At 48.7% G+C, this 17,642-nt stretch overlaps 2 protein-coding genes across 2 annotated transcripts in view; both read right to left on the reverse strand.

Moving 5' to 3' along the window:
* Nucleotides 1-776: 776 nt before the first annotated feature.
* LOC135829036 (uncharacterized) overlaps nucleotides 777-17,642 on the reverse strand; it is a 32,309-nt gene continuing 15,443 nt past the window's right edge. The window contains exons 8-9 of the mRNA XM_065341444.1: nucleotides 14,666-15,601; nucleotides 777-1,925 (exon numbers count right to left, since the gene is read on the reverse strand). Of these exons, the coding sequence (XP_065197516.1) occupies nucleotides 15,395-15,601 (207 nt within the window). The 3' untranslated portion in view covers nucleotides 777-1,925; nucleotides 14,666-15,394. The remainder of the gene's footprint in view (nucleotides 1,926-14,665; nucleotides 15,602-17,642) is intronic.
* LOC135829200 (uncharacterized) lies at nucleotides 1,911-3,066 on the reverse strand. The gene is made up of 2 exons (XM_065341607.1): nucleotides 2,665-3,066; nucleotides 1,911-1,925 (listed from the first exon to the last, which is right to left on the reverse strand). Exons 1-2 carry the CDS (start codon nucleotides 3,064-3,066, stop codon nucleotides 1,911-1,913), a joined length of 417 nt encoding a protein of 138 aa, XP_065197679.1.

Consider the following 17,642-nt stretch of genomic DNA (forward strand, 5'->3'; position numbering starts at 1 on the left):
TTTAACTTCCCCTCTAATGGTTACAGTATCTTGAAGGGTGTGATGATTCGTGGCGTAGCCTTCGTCAGCTGCACAGACGCCTAGCGCGGGTGAACGGCGTCCATCTGTGCGGTAGACATCAGATGATCTTTCCTCGATTCCTGGACTGGGGAAAGATATTTGAGTCGTTCGCTTTGCATATAAACTACTATGGCTCAAACGGTCACGGTTTTACCCCTAACGGTTAACTGCTAAGCTAACGGTCGGTTTAACGGTTTTACATGTAAGTAATTATAACCTATAAGCCACGGCAATCCTGCGGACTCTTTTTTAACCGTATATTTGACTATACTCAATCAAAAAATGTACCCTATTCAGTACAACGCACACATGTACATTCTCTTGCATGCTCATTCATACATACTCTCACACCAAGAGACCAGATATGACCGAGTTGACAGCCCAGAAATTGCGTACGCGTGCGACAGCCTGCGAAAGGGCATACTTTGCAACGACCTGATAGTTTAAAAAATTGACTCAAAAGTCCGTTATCTTTATCTGTTAACCGTTAATTCTTTGTAACCGGTCTGCAACCGGTTAATTGGACTAACCGTTTGAGCCCTAATGACAACTGTGTAATGAGTGTATAAAGTGGACCTGTAACTGTCAGCATTCAAGCAAGCTTTCTTTTCGTCTTCTGGAATTTATTACCGGGACATAAGTGCCCCCCCCCCCCCGACTACAACAAGAGGGGGTGTAGAAGTGATGACAAAACAGTACTCTGAAGTGACAAAACAGTACTCTGAAGTGATGACAAAACAGTACACGTATACACCTGCATAGCAGGTTTAAAAAAGAAAGATTTTTCATTCCAAACAACTGAGTATTCAACCAGACTGTATTGTGCCATTGTAATTAGGTGTGTGTGTGTGTGTGTGTGTGTGTGTGTGTGTGTGTGTGTGTGTGTGTGTGTGAGTGCAGGCAGGCAAGGGAGAGGCGTGCGTTCCTTGCCGTCGAGAAAATCAAGTCACGCTGAAAAACTAAAACGCACATCACATGCTAGCAGCAGGACAGCAGCTCAGGATCAGTAGTAGACGTGCGCGGCGGCGGCGGGGTTGAGTGTAGCAAATCAACGCGGGGACAGCTGTGTGCACGGCGAAGATAGCATGTACATTGGCATTACCGGCTTTACTGGCCTGCGTACACGTCATGTCAACAAGTAAAACAAGTATGTAGAAATCACAGCACCCTTTAAAACAATCAACAAAAAACAAAACAAAAAACAATCCATAGAAAACATTCGACATAACAATTACAGTTTTTGTGATAAGGTCTGTTCGATCTGACGGCTCATATTATGTTATTTTTGTTGTCATTTTATCATGTTGGACGTGGACTGTTAGCGTGGTTCATCACTGTGCCTGTACGGCCCACTCATCCCCGCTAGTACTACCCCGCTAGTACTACCCCGCTAGTACTACCCCGCTAGTACTAGGACTAAGAGAAATACTATTACCACAACAGCTCATCTATACGTACACATACATAATAAATTTTAAAAGCACAGAGAGAGAGAGAGAGAAAAAAAAAGAAGCCATGATTGAACAGCAGAGCCATGGTCAAACAGCAGGTACAGATGAACAGCAGAGCCATGGTCAAACAGCAAGTACAGCAGGTACAGATGAATAGCATCACTGTATAGCAGAATTATATGACGTGAAATCTTTCAGGCCCTATAATGGCGGCTTGGCGGATTCTCGCGCAGTTCAAAGCGTTCGGACTTCAAGAACTTATCGATCAAAACAAACTGAAGAGTTGGCAGGAGACGAAGGGCATGTACGTGTAGCACTGTCTTCGTGTGATACTACCTTCTTGAATGTGATCGGACTGAGGCTAATGGTGTGAACCGCCGCCCAATGATGAACTTGTATTCATATCTCACGGATCTGAACAGACAAGAGAACAGACAAAGAACGCATGTGAACAGACAAGTACCCACACGCACACGCACAGACACACACACACACACATGCATCCATGCACACACACACACACACACACACACACACACACACACACACACACACACACACGCATATACACACGCTCACAAACGCACACACACACATATACACACACGCACACACACATGCACACACACACACACACATACACACACCTTCCTTCCTTTCCTTCTTCCACTGCCATGACTGGCTATGTGGCCCCATCCGGGGCAGACCAGTAGACGTGTTGTGCACCGGGCGGGGAACGCCAGACTCAGCGCGCGCGGGCCGCGCGAACAGCGTTACATTTGTGCCTCCCAATATCCTGTGGCCAACGAAAACTGCGCGCACAAGTGCCACAGATGAGGGGCTTCGCCACAGGCTCCATGCGGGACTGGACAATAGCGTCGACAGCGTCACGGCAGGTGACCCGCCATCCCTGTCGATCTTGGACGATGTCACCAAGCTGCTCCAGAGGAACACGAACAGCCATCAAGTCGCACTTTGCGGAGTCCTTTCAGCGCTTAAGGGGTCCATGCGGTGGATGTTTGGACGGTAACGCGCCGTACAGCAGCTGATGAGGGATTCGGTCTTGCATGCAGGACACGTGGCCAAGCCATCGAAGTCGGCGGACTCTGACTTTATCCGCGATCTCATTCATAGTGCCCTACATCTTGCAAACCTGAAGAGAGGAGATGTGCTCCTCTATCTGCCGGCCACGATTTAACTTGAGGATGGAGCGCACGCACTGCAGGTGAAAGTACTCCAGGCGATGGAAATCACGCTGCCTGACGGTCCAACTCCACGATCCATAAAGAAGGACGGCCAGGAAAGTCACTCCATACACAATGCGCTTGATGGCGATGCTGAAGTCATCACTGTCGAAAACCGACTCCCGCAGCGTACAGAATGCACCCGATGCAGCAGCAACTCGCCGAGACACATCAAACGAGCTCTGGGCGTCTGGCATAACATGACAACCGAGATAGAGAAAGGCCTCAACGTGGTCAACAACACCATCCAAAGGGGTCTGGTCGGCATCTACAATACTAGCCCCAGCCGCCATGAATTTGATCTTGGACATATTGACACTAAGGCCAAACGCGCCAGCTACATCCCTGAACGAGGATAGAGCCCTCTCAGCACTAGCATGCGTAACTGCAAGCAGGGCTAAATCATCCGGAAACTGACACTCCGTCAGCCGAATTCTGCGATGCTCTGCAAATCTGGTGTTGAAAAGCCCCTCTCTTTCTTCTCTTTCTTTCAACACACACACACACACACACCACACACACCACACACACACACACACACACCACACACACACACACACACACACACACACACACACACACACACACACACACACACACACACACACACACAAACACACACACACACACACACACACACACACACACACACACACACCTTGGACACCCATCGCCAGAGGCGATGATAGCGATGCTACAGCAGAAGCCATAGCAGCTTGTGCTGGGATTGCACCATTCAACAGCTTGCAAGGCTGAAGAAATGACCGCCACTATTCAGCCTGGTCTACACCACACAGCTATGAAGTGGCTTTTTCTGGCCAGTGAATCCCTACTTTTTGGTCTTTTTTCATTTTTTTTAACGCACACACATCACACCACGTGGCCACATACTCCGGCATGCACTGCCGGGCTGTTGGTAACCACCCAGGAGAATTAAAGAAAAGTCAGGAGGAGTCTGAGAAAGAGAAGAAAGACGTGTGTGACCATAATCGTCGGGAATCGAACCCGCAACCTATCGATTGGAAATCGCTGCACATACCACTGCACCATATGGGACACACACACACACACACACACACACACACACACACACACACACACACACACACACACACACACACACACACACACACACACACACACAAACACTGAATGCGAAATATCTACTGCCAAGAGAAGCAAACGTCAGCAGCAGAGTGAAGGTCCATCAGCTACCCTACTACTCATCCCCTCCCCACCCCATTGCCTTTGCCACCACCCTACTACCCATCCCCTCCCCACCCCATTGCCTTTGCCACCACCCTACTACCCATCCCCTCCCCACCCCATTGCCTTTGCCACCACCCTACTACCCATCCCCTTCCGTATTTTTCCGGTGTTAAGTCGACCTTTTACAACTAAAAATAGAAAGAGAAATTGTGGGGTCGACTTACAACCGGGATTCGACTCATAACCAGGAACTATCAGTACCTTACAAAAAAATGACCTGAACCACATGTACGAGTGCACCATGTGTACACATTTTTGCCAGTTTATTGGCTTTTTTCAAGGATTTGGACGTTATACTCTCCAACAAGGAATGTTTACATGATTTGTTGATGTGTTAGTAGCAGGGAATGGTTAATAGTGCTTCGTTGGGTGAAAACTTTAAAAAGCTGAATTGAGACCTCCGGATACGGGGGTTGACCTATAACCGGGGTCGACTTACAACCAGTAAAATACGGTACGTGTGCAAGTGCGTGTACGTAACACACACACACACACACACATACACACACCTTGAACCTTGAACCTTGAACCTTGAACGCCCATTGCCGTAGCAATGATAGCGATGGCTTCCTCACTCTGAGGCTCTAAACTCAAAATCTGCAGTATGGCGCATGCCGCTTGAGGTCACCAGGACGATGGAACACTCTGTCACAGCGGTAGTTGGGGCACGGGATGTCTGGGGCCTCCTTCTCGACCCTCTATCGACAACACTGAAACCAGGTGGATCTGTCCTGCGCTGTGTCATACCAGTCCGCTTCAGGCAAACCGACGACAGCAAAGTCCGAGGACACAACATCCCGCCAGCGCTTCTTGGGACCATGTTGCGGGCGTTTGCAGGGCAGTTCGCCGAACAGCATCTGCTTGGGCAGCCGGGTCTCATCCGTGCAACATGACCAAGCCACCGCAAGCGGTGCTTCCTGATCACATCGGCCATGTCGACGTCCACCCCTGCCAGCTCACTCAGCGATGCTGACGACAATCTCTCCTCCCATTGCTCACGACGAGAGATACTGAGTATTGTGCGAATACACTGATGGTGAAAGGTGTTGAGTCGGCGAATATGACCCGCTTTGATGGGCCATGTCTCCGCACCGTAGAGAAGAGCAGGAAGGGCGATAGCACGATACACCAGCAGAGAGCACGCTGCCAAGGTACCGGAACCCGTCCACCATGTCAATCCTGCTATCACCACCGAGTTGAACGGGATCAACTGATGTTGGTTGACCCACCGCCATGCCCTTCGTCTTCCTAATGCTGACGGTCAGTCCCCATCGCTGTGCACACAAGATGAACTCGGACGTCATGCACTCAAATCTCTCTCTGGTGGTTGCATACAACGCTGCATCATCGGCGAACTGGGACTCGGTCACCCTCGTCGCGGATAACCGGGACTTCGCCGTGCGGTCCCCAACCAGCTTGCGACCGTTTCTGAACAGCAGGTCGACTCCAGCGTCTGGACAACGTGCGCACCAGTCAGCAACCACCACACTGAAATACAGGTTGAAGAGGGTGGGTGCTAAGAGTACATCCTTGACGCAGCCCATTAGATGTTGTCGGAAAGCTTACCGTTGACTCGCACCTTCGCAATCATACCCTCATGAAGGGACTTGATGAGTCCCAACATAACCGGCGGAACACCCGGCCTATCCAGCACACTCCAGAGCGCTGTGCGGGGGATGGAGTCGTACGCCTTCTGAAGATCTACAAACAAGACGTAAAGAGACGTATCGTGCTCAATAGTCTTCTCCACTAATTGACGTGCACAGAAGATCATGTCCGTGCAACCTCGACCTCGCCGAAAATCACACTGAGAATCCGGAAGAATTTCCTCAGCCACAACCTGCAAACGGTCCTGCTTAACCCGGGCAAACACCTTTCCAGCGACATCCAGTAAGCTGATGCCCCTCCAGTTATCGCAGCAGCGAAGGTCACCTTTCTTGGGGACAGGGACCACCACCGCATTCCGCCAATCATCCACTACTGAACCCTTGGCCCAGATGCAGTGCTGCCAAACCGTCCGATTTTTCGGACTGTGTCCGATTTTTGAAGGCTCTTCCGAAAACCGGTCCGAAAAGGGAAACGTCCGAAAAGCAGGCAAAATGTCGGAGATCATTACTTTCCTATGCAGAAGTCCTGTACTTTCACTTTTCAGCGCAACTGAATGCACAAATCACTGTAAATTTGCTTCTAAAAAGGCTAGCGCTTGGCTGCGGAAGTGCAAAGTAACATGCCTGGATCAGGCTGGATGGCATGTACGCTGACAGTGTGTACAGAGTCAGTGTGCGACCACACTCATCATTTCAAAATTCATGATAACTCCGGGGTTACCATGGCAACGAAGCGAATTTTAATGGTGTTTTAGGCGATATTTTGAATTCTCTGTAAAAAATTTGCCGAGGAGAAAATTCACACCATGTGGCCAGCCTTGGCGGTGAAGGGTGTCCGATTTTGGGCGAAAATTATTTGGCAGCACTGCAGATGTCACCCAAGACAGGCGCGTACGCAGGGTCACATCTAGGGGGGTTTCCAACCGAATCACTAAAAACAATGACTCGTTTAACCCTTTCTAAAGAGCCCTAGGAAATTTTCAAAATTATGCATTTTTTCGTGTTCTTTGGATCATAACTTCAGTTCTACTCACTCAATCTTCATTATCTTAGGCTTCCTGGAAGTGGAAAGGTACCAGGGAGAGAATGAGGTCGAACATGATAGACATGGTACAGCCATGTACATATCCAGCGTATCCAGCGCTATATGCTATAGCGGTAGAGTAGTAGTAGTAGTAGTAGTAGTAGTAGTAGTAGTAGTAGTAGTAGTAGTAGTAGTAGTAGTAGTAGTAGTAGTAGTAGTAGTAGTAGTAGTAGTAGTAGTAGTAGTAGTAGTAGTAGTAGTAGTAGTAGTAGTAGTAGTAGTAGTAGTAGTAGTAGTAGTAGTAGTAGTAGTAGTAGTAGTAGTAGTAGTAGTAGTAGTAGTAGTAGTAGTAGTAGTAGTAGTAGTAGTAGTAGTAGTAGTAGTAGTAGTAGTAGTAGTAGTAGTAGTAGTAGTAGTAGTAGTAGTAGTAGTAGTAGTAGTAGTAGTAGTAGTAGTAGTAGTAGGAGCAGCAGCAGCAGCAGCAGCAGCAGCAGCAGCAGCAGCAGCAGCAGCAGCAGCAGCAGCAGCAGCAGCAGCAGCAGCAGCAGCAGCAGCAGCAGCAGCAGCAGCAGCAGCAGCAGCAGCAGCAGCAGCAGCAGCAGCAGCAGCAGCAGCAGCAGCAGCAGCAGCAGCAGCAGCAGCAGCAGCAGCAGCAGCAGCAGCAGCAGCAGCAGCAGCAGCAGCAGCAGCAGCAGCAGCAGCAGCAGCAGCAGCAGCAGCAGCAGCAGCAGCAGCAGCAGCAGCAGCAGCAGCAGCAGCAGCAGCAGCAGCAGCAGCAGCAGCAGCAGCAGCAGCAGCAGCAGCAGCAGCAGCAGCAGCAGCAGCAGCAGCAGCAGCAGCAGCAGCAGCAGCAGCAGCAGCAGCAGCAGCAGCAGCAGCAGCAGCAGCAGCAGCAGCAGCAGCAGCAGCAGCAGCAGCAGCAGCAGCAGCAGCAGCAGCAGCAGCAGCAGCAGCAGCAGCAGCAGCAGCAGCAGCAGCAGCAGCAGCAGCAGCAGCAGCAGCAGCAGCAGCAGCAGCAGCAGCAGCAGCAGCAGCAGCAGCAGCAGCAGCAGCAGCAGCAGCAGCAGCAGCAGCAGCAGCAGCAGCAGCAGCAGCAGCAGCAGCAGCAGCAGCAGCAGCAGCAGCAGCAGCAGCAGCAGCAGCAGCAGCAGCAGCAGCAGCAGCAGCAGCAGCAGCAGCAGCAGCAGCAGCAGCAGCAGCAGCAGCAGCAGCAGCAGCAGCAGCAGCAGCAGCAGCAGCAGCAGCAGCAGCAGCAGCAGCAGCAGCAGCAGCAGCAGCAGCAGCAGCAGCAGCAGCAGCAGCAGCAGCAGCAGCAGCAGCAGCAGCAGCAGCAGCAGCAGCAGCAGCAGCAGCAGCAGCAGCAGCAGCAGCAGCAGCAGCAGCAGCAGCAGCAGCAGCAGCAGCAGCAGCAGCAGCAGCAGCAGCAGCAGCAGCAGCAGCAGCAGCAGCAGCAGCAGCAGCAGCAGCAGCAGCAGCAGCAGCAGCAGCAGCAGCAGCAGCAGCAGCAGCAGCAGCAGCAGCAGCAGCAGCAGCAGCAGCAGCAGCAGCAGCAGCAGCAGCAGCAGCAGCAGCAGCAGCAGCAGCAGCAGCAGCAGCAGCAGCAGCAGCAGCAGCAGCAGCAGCAGCAGCAGCAGCAGCAGCAGCAGCAGCAGCAGCAGCAGCAGCAGCAGCAGCAGCAGCAGCAGCAGCAGCAGCAGCAGCAGCAGCAGCAGCAGCAGCAGCAGCAGCAGCAGCAGCAGCAGCAGCAGCAGCAGCAGCAGCAGCAGCAGCAGCAGCAGCAGCAGCAGCAGCAGCAGCAGCAGCAGCAGCAGCAGCAGCAGCAGCAGCAGCAGCAGCAGCAGCAGCAGCAGCAGCAGCAGCAGCAGCAGCAGCAGCAGCAGCAGCAGCAGCAGCAGCAGCAGCAGCAGCAGCAGCAGCAGCAGCAGCAGCAGCAGCAGCAGCAGCAGCAGCAGCAGCAGCAGCAGCAGCAGCAGCAGCAGCAGCAGCAGCAGCAGCAGCAGCAGTAGTAGTAGTAGTAGTAGTAGTAGTAGTAGTAGTAGTAGTAGTAGTAGTAGTAGTAGTAGTAGTAGTAGTAGTAGTAGTAGTAGTAGTAGTAGTAGTAGTAGTAGTAGTAGTAGTAGTAGTAGTAGTAGTAGTAGTAGTAGTAGTAGTAGTAGTAGTAGTAGTAGTAGTAGTAGTAGTAGTAGTAGTAGTAGTAGTAGTAGTAGTAGTAGTAGTAGTAGTAGTAGTAGTAGTAGTAGTAGTAGTAGTAGTAGTAGTAGTAGTAGTAGTAGTAGTAGTAGTAGTAGTAGTAGTAGTAGTAGTAGTAGTAGTAGTAGTAGTAGTAGTAGTAGTAGTAGTAGTAGTAGTAGTAGTAGTAGTAGTAGTAGTAGTAGTAGTAGTAGTAGTAGTAGTAGTAGTAGTAGTAGTAGTAGTAGTAGTAGTAGTAGTAGTAGTAGTAGTAGTAGTAGTAGTAGTAGTAGTAGTAGTAGTAGTAGTAGTAGTAGTAGTAGTAGTAGTAGTAGTAGTAGTAGTAGTAGTAGTAGTAGTAGTAGTAGTAGTAGTAGTAGTAGTAGTAGTAGTAGTAGTAGTAGTAGTAGTAGTAGTAGTAGTAGTAGTAGTAGTAGTAGTAGTAGTAGTAGTAGTAGTAGTAGTAGTAGTAGTAGTAGTAGTAGTAGTAGTAGTAGTAGTAGTAGTAGTAGTAGTAGTAGTAGTAGTAGTAGTAGTAGTAGTAGTAGTAGTAGTAGTAGTAGTAGTAGTAGTAGTAGTAGTAGTAGTAGTAGTAGTAGTAGTAGTAGTAGTAGTAGTAGTAGTAGTAGTAGTAGTAGTAGTAGTAGTAGTAGTAGTAGTAGTAGTAGTAGTAGTAGTAGTAGTAGTAGTAGTAGTAGTAGTAGTAGTAGTAGTAGTAGTAGTAGTAGTAGTAGTAGTAGTAGTAGTAGTAGTAGTAGTAGTAGTAGTAGTAGTAGTAGTAGTAGTAGTAGTAGTAGTAGTAGTAGTAGTAGTAGTAGTAGTAGTAGTAGTAGTAGTAGTAGTAGTAGTAGTAGTAGTAGTAGTAGTAGTAGTAGTAGTAGTAGTAGTAGTAGTAGTAGTAGTAGTAGTAGTAGTAGTAGTAGTAGTAGTAGTAGTAGTAGTAGTAGTAGTAGTAGTAGTAGTAGTAGTAGTAGTAGTAGTAGTAGTAGTAGTAGTAGTAGTAGTAGTAGTAGTAGTAGTAGTAGTAGTAGTAGTAGTAGTAGTAGTAGTAGTAGTAGTAGTAGTAGTAGTAGTAGTAGTAGTAGTAGTAGTAGTAGTAGTAGTAGTAGTAGTAGTAGTAGTAGTAGTAGTAGTAGTAGTAGTAGTAGTAGTAGTAGTAGTAGTAGTAGTAGTAGTAGTAGTAGTAGTAGTAGTAGTAGTAGTAGTAGTAGTAGTAGTAGTAGTAGTAGTAGTAGTAGTAGTAGTAGTAGTAGTAGTAGTAGTAGTAGTAGTAGTAGTAGTAGTAGTAGTAGTAGTAGTAGTAGTAGTAGTAGTAGTAGTAGTAGTAGTAGTAGTAGTAGTAGTAGTAGTAGTAGTAGTAGTAGTAGTAGTAGTAGTAGTAGTAGTAGTAGTAGTAGTAGTAGTAGTAGTAGTAGTAGTAGTAGTAGTAGTAGTAGTAGTAGTAGTAGTAGTAGTAGTAGTAGTAGTAGTAGTAGTAGTAGTAGTAGTAGTAGTAGTAGTAGTAGTAGTAGTAGTAGTAGTAGTAGTAGTAGTAGTAGTAGTAGTAGTAGTAGTAGTAGTAGTAGTAGTAGTAGTAGTAGTAGTAGTAGTAGTAGTAGTAGTAGTAGTAGTAGTAGTAGTAGTAGTAGTAGTAGTAGTAGTAGTAGTAGTAGTAGTAGTAGTAGTAGTAGTAGTAGTAGTAGTAGTAGTAGTAGTAGTAGTAGTAGTAGTAGTAGTAGTAGTAGTAGTAGTAGTAGTAGTAGTAGTAGTAGTAGTAGTAGTAGTAGTAGTAGTAGTAGTAGTAGTAGTAGTAGTAGTAGTAGTAGTAGTAGTAGTAGTAGTAGTAGTAGTAGTAGTAGTAGTAGTAGTAGTAGTAGTAGTAGTAGTAGTAGTAGTAGTAGTAGTAGTAGTAGTAGTAGTAGTAGTAGTAGTAGTAGTAGTAGTAGTAGTAGTAGTAGTAGTAGTAGTAGTAGTAGTAGTAGTAGTAGTAGTAGTAGTAGTAGTAGTAGTAGTAGTAGTAGTAGTAGTAGTAGTAGTAGTAGTAGTAGTAGTAGTAGTAGTAGTAGTAGTAGTAGTAGTAGTAGTAGTAGTAGTAGTAGTAGTAGTAGTAGTAGTAGTAGTAGTAGTAGTAGTAGTAGTAGTAGTAGTAGTAGTAGTAGTAGTAGTAGTAGTAGTAGTAGTAGTAGTAGTAGTAGTAGTAGTAGTAGTAGTAGTAGTAGTAGTAGTAGTAGTAGTAGTAGTAGTAGTAGTAGTAGTAGTAGTAGTAGTAGTAGTAGTAGTAGTAGTAGTAGTAGTAGTAGTAGTAGTAGTAGTAGTAGTAGTAGTAGTAGTAGTAGTAGTAGTAGTAGTAGTAGTAGTAGTAGTAGTAGTAGTAGTAGTAGTAGTAGTAGTAGTAGTAGTAGTAGTAGTAGTAGTAGTAGTAGTAGTAGTAGTAGTAGTAGTAGTAGTAGTAGTAGTAGTAGTAGTAGTAGTAGTAGTAGTAGTAGTAGTAGTAGTAGTAGTAGTAGTAGTAGTAGTAGTAGTAGTAGTAGTAGTAGTAGTAGTAGTAGTAGTAGTAGTAGTAGTAGTAGTAGTAGTAGTAGTAGTAGTAGTAGTAGTAGTAGTAGTAGTAGTAGTAGTAGTAGTAGTAGTAGTAGTAGTAGTAGTAGTAGTAGTAGTAGTAGTAGTAGTAGTAGTAGTAGTAGTAGTAGTAGTAGTAGTAGTAGTAGTAGTAGTAGTAGTAGTAGTAGTAGTAGTAGTAGTAGTAGTAGTAGTAGTAGTAGTAGTAGTAGTAGTAGTAGTAGTAGTAGTAGTAGTAGTAGTAGTAGTAGTAGTAGTAGTAGTAGTAGTAGTAGTAGTAGTAGTAGTAGTAGTAGTAGTAGTAGTAGTAGTAGTAGTAGTAGTAGTAGTAGTAGTAGTAGTAGTAGTAGTAGTAGTAGTAGTAGTAGTAGTAGTAGTAGTAGTAGTAGTAGTAGTAGTAGTAGTAGTAGTAGTAGTAGTAGTAGTAGTAGTAGTAGTAGTAGTAGTAGTAGTAGTAGTAGTAGTAGTAGTAGTAGTAGTAGTAGTAGTAGTAGTAGTAGTAGTAGTAGTAGTAGTAGTAGTAGTAGTAGTAGTAGTAGTAGTAGTAGTAGTAGTAGTAGTAGTAGTAGTAGTAGTAGTAGTAGTAGTAGTAGTAGTAGTAGTAGTAGTAGTAGTAGTAGTAGTAGTAGTAGTAGTAGTAGTAGTAGTAGTAGTAGTAGAATTTATCATTTTGATAGGGAAGGCCCTACAGACGTTGCCGTCTTGTTACAGGGAACCCTAAGTGCTCTTTACAGAGTGCAGCGACGGTGCGAAAAATGCCCCAAACTGGGCCAAAGGCCCAAACGCGTCCTGCTCCAGCGATTTCGTTTCTCTTGATCGCAGAGTTTCGATTTGTTTGCTGCGTGCTCTTGAAAATATCACAAGTGAAGCCCCTGCAAATTTGAGCAAATCAGCGTGACGAAAGTCTCAAATTCTCGATACTCGAGTCGCACTGCGCGCTTTTGAAATTGCGAGATCACGGCTCAAGTTACGAACGATTTATCTCAAGAGCTATTAATTGCTCGCAGCGCGCCGCAAATTGTTCCAACCGACCGCTGAGAGTTTTCTATTCGACCTGGATATTTGGATAGTTGGATTTGAGCCAGATTTGACTGAGTTACGATCTGTTGAAGTTTTGCATTCTTGCCAGATCGATCGTGCGCCCTACCAAAATATGCCCAAAAACGTTGCTCGTTTGGAACATTTGGGGGGTTTCCGGGCAACGGGAAACCCCCCCTGCGTACGCGCCTGCAAGAGTTGGTGGAAAGCAGCAAGAAAGTCTGCTCCAGCGTGGACTAGCATATCCGGCAATATGCCCGATTCACCACCAGCTTTACCGAGGCTCAGCTTCTTGAGAGCACGGCTAATTTCTTGGTGCGTGGGCGGGTTATCTAACTCATGGCGGGTAGGACGGCGTTCCAGGGACTCCAGCGAACTGTCGGAAAACTGACTTGTGATGTTGAGGACACCATCAAAATGCCGCTGCCAGCGGTCACAAGTCGCAGCAGGGTCGGTCGTAAGGTTACCAGTCTCGTCCATCACTGACAAGGGACGTGCTGGTTTACGGCCAACATTCACTTCCTGTAATTGGCGGACACACTCCCACCGCATCCTGCTATGGCAATCCAAGTTGTCAGCATGGGTGGCGACCCGTTCGATTCACGCTTCCTTGGCAGGATTCACGGCACGCTGCACTGCCCTTTGCTGCATACGAAACACCAGCTTGCTATCACGAGTGTCCTTCTGAAGGAACTCCTGGTGTGCCGCATTCTTCCGCTCAATCAGAGGCCTGAGGGTATCTGCGCTGTCACGGAACCAGTCCGGCTGTCGTCGTGTCTCGTATCCCAACACCTCGCTGGAAGCCGCCACCACGCATTTGCGCATTGCCGCCCACTCCTGCTCTGTGTCCACACCACCATCCACGTCCACAGCCTCAGCAGGCAGGAGATCAGACACTTTCTTTGAAAACGCCTTACTCACTTTGTCATCCCTCAGCCTAGCAACAGCAATTGGACGGGATCTTGCAGATGCCACGGGATTAAACCTCTTGTGACCGACCTCGTAACTAAACTTGCCACGTACCATGGAGTGATCCGACCAGCAGTTCGCACCATGCATCACCTGCACATCATGCCACTCACTCCTCTGATCCGCACGGACAACAACATAGTCAATCAGGTGTACCTCCTTCGTAACTGGGTGCATCCATGTGCCATAAAACTTCTTCCTGAACCAGGTGTTCATAACAGAGAGACGGTTTACATTACAAAATACTAGAAGATCCTCCCCAGCAGCGTTGCATTGTCCAATTCCATGTGGGCCAACTACGTCACTCAACGACCTGTCACAAAAGGAATTGACACCCACTCGCGCATTTAAGTCGCCCAGAATCACCAGTCGGTCAGTACGAGGCACTGCGTCGATAACAAGCTGCAGATCGTCCATGAATTTGTTCTTGATGTGTGGGGGTGCTTTCGATGTCGGAGCGTACACGTTCACGACAGTGAGATACGACTCTGCCCTGGCACGATGAAAACCAGTGGGCAACGACCCGTCACCAGCTGATAGATGAAAGCGAGCGCTGACAATTCTTGAACTTACTGCCGACCAAGTCTCGCCCGCGCGTTTCCAGGCCCTCGTCATCTCGTTGTTGAAATAAATTCCAACGCCTTCACCCCGCTGTCCACTCTCGTCATCAACAGGCAGTGGACACCCCGAGTGAACGAATGTTCCTCCACAGGCAGGCCACACATCATACTGGAACCATTTCGTCTCCTGCACGCCAGCAATTCCAACGCGATACCTTTCAAATTCCGAGACAAGCAAATCCAACTTTCTATCAACCGAACACTCTCCAACTCGCTTCCTGCATACGCTGACGTCTCTGCTGGACTCGAGGAGTGTCCTGACGTTCCAGGAGGCCACAAACACCTTTCGTCTCTCAACATTCTTCTTCGCTCTCGCCATAAACAAATTTTGAATTTTCGAATTTCTCCGCGTGAAGAAGTCAACTCGTGCCGTGTGTGTTCAACAAACAGCTCTCAGCAGGGGGCAAGCCTGCTGTAGAGCGCCACTACAGCCATCTCCTGGTCTACACCACACGGAGATGGACTGTGTCCTGTGGCAAACTCAAGAAACAGGAGCACCAAAAAGTGCAACCGTTCTTCTCCAGACCAGAACACACACATACACACACACACACACACACACATGCACACACACACGCACACACACACGCACACACACACGCACACACACACGCACACACACCTGCACACACACACACCTGCACACGCCGCACACACTCGTCTACAGCATTCTTACGTAAGAGTCGAGTGCCGGCGTGGCAGTGGCAGGATGCTATGCACCAGGAGGAGGCAGCATTCTCACTGGCCTAGGTAGACCGGGTAGAGGATACGGTGACGGTGCGTAGCTAGGTAATGCTTGACCAGCAGCCGCTGCTGCTGCTACTGCATGCTGATAAGCCGCTGCGGCTTGCTGATAAGCCGCTTCGACTTGCTGATAAGCCACTGCGGCTTCCGCACACTGACAAGCTAGTCATATGGACCTATGAAGAAGGATCGTGAGCTGCCCATGATTGCCTGCTGCGAAATAAGGATATGTCTGCAGCTGCGTAAGAGGAGAGTAGGCACCAGAAGCAGCAGCAGGAGCAAACACGTTCCAATGTGGCAATGCGTGCATTCCCGGCATTGTGTGCATTCCCGGCATTCCCGGCATTGTCATTGCCTGAGGAGCAGCGTGTCTTGGAGCTAGTGCTGCTGCTGCTGCTGCTGCATTATGATATTGGGCATAGTATCCAGGAGGTATGGAGCGGTCGCGGTGGTCTCTTGTCGATAACGACACCGTTAGTGATGATGATGGCTGCACTGTCTGTGACCGGGTCTGAGGTCTCCTTTGCTCTGCCTGTTGTGCTTCCAATGTACCGTCTTGCTGCTGTTGCTTCTGCTGTCGCTGCTGCTGTCGCTGCTGCTGTCGCCGCTGCTGTTTATTTTGTTTAGGTGTGCGTGAGGAACTATCTTGCTGCTGCTGCTGCTACTGCTCCTGCTTGGGGTGCTGTGGAAGATCATCCTGCTGTGGTGCAATTGTCGGTGCCTGCTGTTGCCGCTGGTGACCAAGAAGCAGTTGCTGCTGCTGCTGCTGACCATCAGTTAGCAGTGGACCACTGGAAAGCGCAAGCTTATCTAACTTGACCAACACATCCCTGTGCTCGTGTGCAAGATCACACAGCTTGTGATGATCCTACAGATGTAAATAAACACATACACACACACACACACATACACGCACCCGGGCACACACACACACACACACACACACACACATGCACACACACACACACACACACACACACGTGCACACACACACACACACACACATGCACACACACACACACACGTGCACACGCACACACACCACACAGCGTATCACATGTATCAAACATGGAAGTCTATGGGTCACACATGCATACTTGCTGCTTGCCTACAAGACTATCTGTCAATCACGTCACATGGCTCAAGCGTAAAGCAAACAATACAGTGGGAACAGCGTACATATACGGGGAGACAGTCGGCACCGCTAGTCAATGTCGTCGGGCGTGACTTCCTGTCCTGTTGTGAACCTCACGATTTGACCAGGCGACTGGTGTACGCATGAGCACGTGACCGCTTACTCGCCCGTGTTCAAATGGGAATAAGGGCCGAACGCTGCATCGTAGCCTTTTCGGACCAAACCAGTCGACGCAGCGTCCAAAAGACTACAACATATGAACCAATCGCGGTCATCCATGCTTTTATATGACGGAAACGGCGCTTTTAGTGACATTTTGCATACAAATCCCCATCTAGTAGGGCGCAGTCACTCAGTTTCGGTGGAAGTGGCGAGTTCGATTGGGAATAAAGGAGGAAGGGAGCGTCTCAGCTTTCTCGGACCAAGACCATTCGACTCAGCACCCCGAAGACTACAACTGGTGATTTTACGGTATACTTCCCCTTTAATAGGGTCGCGGCTGAATTTGGGCTAACGGTCAGTTCATCGAAAACCAAGCTTCTCGTGGCTGGTTCCCACGCCTCTGCAGATGATTGTGCGCCTTTGGAGCTCGCGGGTGTTGATATTGAGTGTGTCCCCAACTTTAAGTACCTAGGCTCCATCATACAGTGTGGCGGGTGATCGTCTTTGGACGTAGATGCTCGTATAGACAGCACTTTACGGGTTTGTCGTGCATTGAGGAGTTCCGTTTTTAACAACCGGCACCTGGATACCCACATCAAGAGATGCGTGTTCAACGCTTGCGTGATGTCGCTATTGCTTTTCGGTTCCGAGTGTTGGACACCTCTCCAACGTGATTTGCAGCGCCTGTCCGTGTTTCACACGAGATGTGTGAGGTCGATTCTTGGCGTATCCCGTTCACAGTGCTGGAGGGATCACATTTCCAACGTACAACTGTTGGAACTGTGGGGTGATCCCGAGCCTCTCAATATCAAGGTTGCGAACCGCCGGCTGGAGTGGTTGGGCGATGTGGTCCGCATGGAGTCGGAGAGGATGCCGCGGCAGGTCCTATTCGGGACCATACTTGCTTGTCACCCGGCCCATGGTCCTCGGCGCCGCTAGAAGGACTGTGCAGTGTCCGATCTCAAGTCCCGTGATCTATATGGTAGCTGGTATGCAAGTGTACGGGAGTCTCGCGCCGAGTGGAGGTCAGTGTACAACTCCACAGACGCTGATGCATCTTCTTCGCACAGCGGACTTAGGGATGCGGCTGCTGCTGCACACAACTGCTCTGTGTGCAAGAGGTCTTTCTCGCGCCCCCAGGATCGTGCCAGGAACAAGTGTACTGTAGAGCGTGCAAAGCCAGTGAATGAACAGTGTGGAGCATGTCCGTGTGATCGTTGCGGCCGTTGGTTCTTGAGCCGTGGTCACCTTGCCCGTCACAAATGCGTGGCTCAGTCCCCAGCCGCAGTGGAACCGTGTTGTGGCGCCCACTGTGCGTCCTGCGGCCGCTGCTTCCGTTTGGTCCAGGGCAGGAATAGACACCGCAGCTCAGGTTCTCCCCCGGGCATACGCCAGTCTCGTGGTAACAGTCGTAGGTGACCTGAATCCTGGCGACCTCTCGTTGTTTGTGCCCCGGACTCTCATCTTCTCTCTCCGTTGCTCCTCCGGGGCCCAAGTGACCCTTGTGGCAATGGCTCTACAGGACAGGACAGGTGTGTGTGTGTGTGTGTGTGTGTGAATGTATGTGTGTGTGTGTCCACGTGTGCGTGTGCACATGTGTGTGTATGCGTGT

The sequence above is a fragment of the Sycon ciliatum genome, chromosome 13 (assembly GCF_964019385.1).
Source record: "Sycon ciliatum chromosome 13, ocSycCili1.1, whole genome shotgun sequence".
Taxonomy (NCBI): domain Eukaryota; kingdom Metazoa; phylum Porifera; class Calcarea; order Leucosolenida; family Sycettidae; genus Sycon; species Sycon ciliatum.

Coding starts and splice junctions, on each gene's coding strand:
- LOC135829200 (XM_065341607.1), bottom strand. CDS start 3,066: ATGTCCAAGATCAAATTCATGGCGGCTGGGGCTAGTATTGTAGATGCC.